Genomic DNA, 6,939 nt, shown 5'->3' on the forward strand with positions numbered 1-6,939 from the left:
ATGTTGTTTGTATTCATTCCCATCTGTGCCATATGCTATTAACGCTCCAGATGCTAGAGTGAGATAATAATTGACTGACATCCTGGTCTGACTATCCCAAAAGAAGGAAAAAGTGGAAAAAAAAAAATATACACACATTTTTTTAATGCAAAGTGTGAAGGACATAAGTGATGTGGGTATGTACATGGTGAAGCAACTGTGGTTTAGACTTCAGTAGTGAGTTTTTCTATGTAGAATTACTCAGATTTAGTTAGCGCTGGGAAGACAGTTTGCTTTAAGTGTGAATTTTGCTTCTAATTAGTTGAAACTTTCCTGAAAGATCTGTGAAGTAGAGAGGAGCCCAAACTTTTGGGGCCTGTGACGGATAAAGTAGTTCAAACTTTAAACAAAAGTTTAAAGAAGTCACAAACTTCCCTGCGATACTATGCAAAACTGCAGTCTCTAGCTATATAAATGATGGATAGCAATGTGATCAGCTCCAGCATCTAAGTCATCTGGCTTTGTTGAGGCCTGTTGTGGAACAGGATAACATTCTGGTATCAGTACTTAAAAAAAAAAAAAAAAAAAAAGACTGGTCAGGTTGGCTCTCATCAGTCTCCACAAACAGGCAAGGGAATAGAAAAGGACTTTTATTGCAGGGTTTGAATTAAATAATTATTTAAGAAATAATTATTTTATTAGGAAAAAAACATAACTGAGTAGCCTTATTATAATAGATAACTATTATGTAAAGAAAACGGTTTTCTAAAGATTTCTTCTCTCTAGTAGTGTTTCAGCCAGAACTGTAAGCTGAAAGCAAATACATTCAATGGTAGTGTGGACTAGTCATGGGAGCAAGCAATATCAACAGCAAATGTGTTTCTCATTTTCTTAAAGAAAGACTTTCTGAAGGCTAACTTTGAGTTTGTTACCTGTGTAATGCATCTGACAGTATCAGGATGATTTCAGTTGTCTCTGAAATCCTGAAGGCTGGGCTAACTGATCTACAGCCTCCTATGGTTTTAGATTCATGGATATGAGTGCCGTTTTAACAAAATAACAGTATAGTTTTTGCCGATTTAAGTACAGTGACTTTTTCTTCCTTTCCTTCCCCCCCTGCCTCATTCCCTTTGCAGTCTAGAGATCCTGCTGTCCAAGCTGCCATTCTTGCCCAGCTAAATGCAAAATACGGGTCTGGTGTATTACCAGATGCTCCAAAGGACATGAGTAAGGCAAGTTTCCATTTCTGTCTCTGTTACGTTCCTCCTACTGTCACCATTTTGCTCTAGAAGCTTATGACTAATAGTAGATGTGCATGCTTCAGTTCTAGAAATAGGTATCCTGTAGAGCATTATCATAGAAAAGAAACAGCTTTTTCTTTCTTGGGGAAAGAAAATAAAGTTTCTCTAGCAGTATGAAAGTAAACTAAGTATGTTTGGGACAGAAGTGGGGGAAAAAGCTGCTGCTTTTTTTTTTTTTTTTTTAATCTCTGTTTGTTTGGACAGTTAAGGGTTGAAGACTTACCTGTAGTTTTTATTTCAGGGTCAAGGGAAGGATAAAGATGTGAACTCTAAATCAGCCAGTGACCTCTCAGAAGATCTTTTCAAAGTGCATGACTTTGATGTAAAGATTGATCTTCAGGTTCCCAGTTCAGGTGGGTGTTCTAGCTGAGTTTGGGGATGCGATTGTCCAGCTCATTATGGTAGAGCTCACTTCTTCCAGAATAATTCTTTCAAAATCATTGGTGGGCTTTGGAAAATGGAAGAAAGGACTCTGTGTTTGTCATCTTGGCAAGTATCTTGAACTGAGGAGGTGGGGATGTGTGCCAATGACATCCATTGAGAAAACGGGAACAACTGTATTGTGTTAGACTGAAGGCCTGTATGTCGCCATATCCTTTCTCCAGATGCCTAGGGAGAAAAGGACGTAATGAGCATTTTCTGACCTACTCTTCCAATCTACAGTATCGATGACTTGCATAATCTTTGGGGAACAGATGGGAGCATTGCATTTAATAAGCCTTGATATCTGCCTGCCTTGATATTTACTTCTTTAATTTGTCTAATCACTTTTGAGAACAGATACACTTTAGGTGCCTGTGATGTCCTGTTCCATAATCTGTATACATGCTATGTGGATAAAGTATTTTTATTTGATTTTGAACCTGCTGCTTTACAAAGTTGTTGTTCCCGAACTGGTATTGGAGATTGTATTTTAGCAAAATTTTAGGGGAACCAAAACACTGGTCAGGAAGTGAAGGTATAGACACAAACTTGCTGACCTTCCTCTTTGTGATCTTGACTTTTTGAGAGCCCGAGATGTGTGGCAAGAACAGTTTAGTGTCATAGTCATTTAGGTTGGAAGACCCTTGAGTCCAACCATTAACTTAACGCTGCCAAGTCCACCACTAAACCGTGTCCCTAAGTGCCTTTTAAGTGCCTCCAGGGCTGGTGAATCAACCACTTCTCTGGGCAGCCTGTTCCAATGCTTGGCAGACCTTTTGGTGAAGAAATTTTTCCTACTATCAGATCTAAACCTCCCCTGGCACAACTTGAGGCAGTTTTCTCTCGTCCTATCAAGCTGTTTTGCAGTGGAGGGGAAAGCGTGGGAATATACCAATGCAATTTGACTCACGAGCCTTCTTATTTTTTGCATCACTGGAAGAATATGAGCTGAAGTTCTTGGAGGTCAACAGCTTAGGAAGTGCCATCAGAACACACAAAGACTTAAAAGTTTGTCAAGAAGGGAAAGTAGGAGAGGTTGCCTTTCCAAACTAGGTCGAGGTGGGGACTCTGGATGTAAGAATACGGAATGAGTTAGGATGCCAAGAATAGGAGACTTGCAGAGACAGATGGTTATGTACTTTAGAGAGTCAGCAAGCGGGTGGGGGTTAGGCACTGAAGGACGCTGAAAACCAGGAAGGGTACTGAAAAAGAGAAGGATGAGACACACACAATATAGGCAGAAGTATGACTGGTTTGGGTTTTTTCCCTTAGATACCATTTTGGCATCTTCCTTTGTGCAGTCCCCTTTCTTAGCAACGATCCTGGGGAATGACTAAAATGTTGTTGTAGATGCGGATAGGAAGTTGACTTCTGTCCACTTATTATCTGTCCCCTTGTGCTTGTTATTCTCATGGGACAATGTTTTATCGAAGATCCTGGAACTGAGCCTGAAGGCTCTGTTTGTATTGTGATTTCAGTGTGCTATAGAGTAGTTTTCTTAAGAAGAAATGAAAGTTTGCTTATCAGCAGGAGGCTGAATTGACAAACAATCAAAAGTGCACATGCTTTGTCTATGAAGATAAGCTGTATTATTAACTGATGGTCTAACCTGATTTATACTAGAGAAGCCAAACGCAATTTTGTGGTGAAGATGTCCACAAAAACAGCAAGTGGAAATCTGTAGTTTTCATGTATTTACGTCCTCACTCTTTTCTTATCCCCAACAGAATCTAAGGCACTGGCCATCACCTCCAAGGCTCCACCAGCAAAGGACGGTGCCCCTCGGCGGTCGTTGAACTTGGAAGACTACAAAAAGAGGCGGGGGCTTATTTGAGCACGCCCACTCTGCTGCTTCTGATCCTGCATGCTCCATGACGATGTCCTACCTTTTTCTTCCTCCCTTTTCAGTTCTCCCTTCTGGGTTGGAGCAGCAATGGAGCTGGGAAGAGACTCTTTAAAACTGCCAGTCATCTGTAACATAAACCATTCAACTATTTACTGTATAGACCTCCCTTCTTGCCCTTTCCTCCTGCCCCCCTCACAAATGTGGATCTGTGCTATTTGGGGTTTTCCCATTTCTTTTAGTTTGAGTTTTGTTTTTATTTTGTTGATGCAGCTCGTTGGTCCACTCTGTGTTCAGTATTAGCCTGAGGTCTGGATTTCCATAGGAGTCTCTTGGTGGTTGCAGAATCAGCACTTGGTGATCTCCCCTTACATACCACCACAGGCACGGTGAATAAACATTGGCGCAAGACCTTTGTGGCTGGAAGGTCGTCTGCACTTTCTTCCTCTTCTTCTTCCTCCTCCTTCATCCTAGCTTTGGAGAAGGGAATCTTCAAAAACTGGCTTAGGTTCAAAGTGTAAATTTTTTTGGGAGGGTTGTGTGACTTTTTTTCAGGTGTTTTTTATCATTTTTAAGCTGCAGTACTATTTGTATCCGTCTGTCACAGTTCTTTACGGCTGTTTTGAATTTCTACCAGCTGTACTTGAGCATCTGAAATTGCAAGAAACAAACTCATTAAATGTGATTCTTCTTACTAAAACGGCTTGGCTGATATAGCTGTTTAACTTCACGTTCCCTTTTTTACTTAAGCTTAACTGATGAAAGAGAGGTACACAGCTCTTGATGTGGGACTTGTCATCTGTAGCACATCTGGAGTCTCCAGCTATAACTGTATGGAGTAGATTTTTCTGGGATGGCGGTGGGGTGCTCGTTGGCTGGGCTTTAATTCCTTCTCCAAGCCTCCAGTGTTACGTATTTGTTCAGTCATCGTGTCTTCACTGGGCTCCAGCTCACTTTGTTTTTTGCTTTGTGAACAATTTAAACGGGGCTTCTATAAACAAAAAAAAAAAAAATTAAAAAAAAAAAATCACTTTGTGTGGAAGGGGAAGGATATAGTAAGGACATAGTAGAAAGGTCAGTGGGCAATGTATGAGAGGTAGCTGATGCACATTTTTCATATATAAACTAGTGCAAGTGGAGTGCAACACTAGCACAAGAATTGTATGGCTTTATGGAATATTTGACTGGACACAAGGTGACAGCTAAATTATCACTCAGGTGTAAAAAAAAATAATAAAAAAAAATCAAAGTGTAAATATAAGTGACATTTAACAAAGAACTTTTCCAAACAAGATACAACTGAACATGTGGAGCTAAGAACTAAATTAAAAGAGAATTAGAAGTCTAAAAGATTAGAGGCCCTCGTTCAGGTAAGCGTGCAAGCACGTGTTTGTTCCTACTCAGGCCAGTACGTACATAATAACTTAAGCACTGAACTGGATAGGAATGTTTCTGGGGGACCCTGAAGAGGGAAAATGCTGATGCTCTTCTTGTGTCGGAGCATTACTGTTTTTCTGAAATCATACACTGGTTACATTTAAACCTGTGTTTGATACTTTCTTGTTGGATTCTTAATGAAACTTTAATCTAGTTCTTATTTAACTTTCTCTTCCTTTTTTTAACAGTAGCTTTAAAGAAACATCATGTAATTGTGTGCAGATTGATCCTATGAACTGTGTATAAAAAAAACAATCAACCTATGAAGCGGCTTGTATTACCGTGTAAACAAATAATTAGAAATCCTTCAATACTTATTTACTGAATATTCCATAGTTCTGGGACACGTGGATTATTCTGTAAATATGTAATCATAGACTGCTTTATTTGATGGCCTATTTTAGCAGCTTCTCTGGAGCTGTAGTAGGCTCTCGCATATACGTACTTTTTTAAGAGTGGATTTATAGAATCTACCATGATAACTTCATAGGAGACGTCATGATTCACTGTGTAGATATGCATTTGATATGATTTTGGTTTTTTCAACAGCTTCAATGATGCTACAGATTTGTAATAAAAAAATTCAAAACTTATTTTGCAATAGCCAGTTTTCAAAATAATCGCTCTCCAATGCTTTGCAGAAATACTTGCCAAATCAAGCAATTCAGGAACTGATTTTTCCACAGAAATGCCTCAGAGCTCTGAGACACAATGACAAGCGGTCTCGAAACGTAAAGGTAATTCAGATCCAGTGTTTTTAATAAGCTTGCCCTCGATGTGTTGGTTTTAGGTAACACAAGGATAACCTATACTACAGCCAAAATGTTGATGAGACCCTTACAGTGTTGCACGTAACTTTTGATGGAGATAACCAAAACAGGAGACGCGGTGAGTTTAGAGTGCAGATCCGAATGCTGGACTATGACGTAGTTATCTGCACCTATGAAACTGCCACTTGCCCTCTCACAGTCTCTGGATTCTGCTGAAATACTGGGTTTGAGAGGCAACAGTCAGTAAATTATCATGCAAACCTCTTAACTTTGAGAACAATACATCAGGAAAGTTCTCTTGAATAGTTACAGAACTGTGTATGAAAGCTGTAATCTTTTTTCTTTTAAGTGCATGTGAAGGTGAGTGACTACACCTCCCGCTTGTTAGAGCGGGAGAGACTTGTTTGCTTTGTTTCATTGGTGTCCTAGCATAGTTCATCACAATTGTACAGACCTCTATAAATAAACTTGGTTTGTTGGTTTAATAAGGTTGATTGTTTATGCCTTGATCTGAGGTGCTAAGGGTTTCCTGTCTGGATGTTGTTTTTCTAGAAACTGACACTTCATTTATCAGTCTGGATGATTTTAATGAAAATACTAATACTGTAAAATAACTAATGAAAAATAAGCCCCCTGTTTTGCAAGGGTGGCTGTTGACTCCTGGGTCGCTCTCTAACAATTGGAGTTGTTCCTTATCACTAGAATTAAGTGGAGCTGCTTGGAAGGTCAGTTTACTTGCACCTCTGCTGCATCTCATGAAAAAACGGACTTTGCTCATCTTGTAGAAATCCAGGCTACTTTTGTAATCAAAGATGCTAAAGCGTGTAGCTGAACTTAGGGAAGCTGCAACACTCATCTCAGGGGGTGCTTGGAGGGAGGGTGAGACACAACAGGCATGACTTGGAACAGGACAAGTTCTGCCAAGATGTAAGAGAAAAAAAATTTCACCCTTGGGACTAGGTTGCCCAGAGAGATCGTTCTGTCTCCGTTTTGGAGGTTTTCAAGAGAAGGCTGGATTAACCCATGAGTAACATGATCCAACCTTGTAGCTTACCCAGCTTTGAGCAGGAGGGTGGACCGGAGATCTCGCTGAGCTCCCCTCTGACCTGTTACCCTGTGAGTCTGTAAGTAATCTCATACTACTTTTTCCAGTTCTGTCCGTCTGCCCTGCACGTGCTGCCCCGTC

At 40.1% G+C, this 6,939-nt stretch overlaps 1 protein-coding gene across 1 annotated transcript in view; it reads left to right on the forward strand.

The window, feature by feature from the left end:
* The window catches only part of RTF1 (RTF1 homolog, Paf1/RNA polymerase II complex component), a 30,841-nt gene extending 25,265 nt beyond the window's left edge, over positions 1-5,576 (forward strand). The window contains exons 16-18 of the mRNA XM_055715239.1: positions 1,116-1,211; positions 1,522-1,633; positions 3,431-5,576. Coding sequence (XP_055571214.1) covers positions 1,116-1,211; positions 1,522-1,633; positions 3,431-3,537 — 315 coding nt within the window. The 3' untranslated portion in view covers positions 3,538-5,576. The remainder of the gene's footprint in view (positions 1-1,115; positions 1,212-1,521; positions 1,634-3,430) is intronic.
* The last annotated feature ends 1,363 nt before the right edge of the window (positions 5,577-6,939 follow it).

The sequence above is a fragment of the Falco cherrug genome, chromosome 7 (genome assembly GCF_023634085.1).
Source record: "Falco cherrug isolate bFalChe1 chromosome 7, bFalChe1.pri, whole genome shotgun sequence".
NCBI classification, from domain to species: Eukaryota; Metazoa; Chordata; class Aves; order Falconiformes; family Falconidae; genus Falco; species Falco cherrug.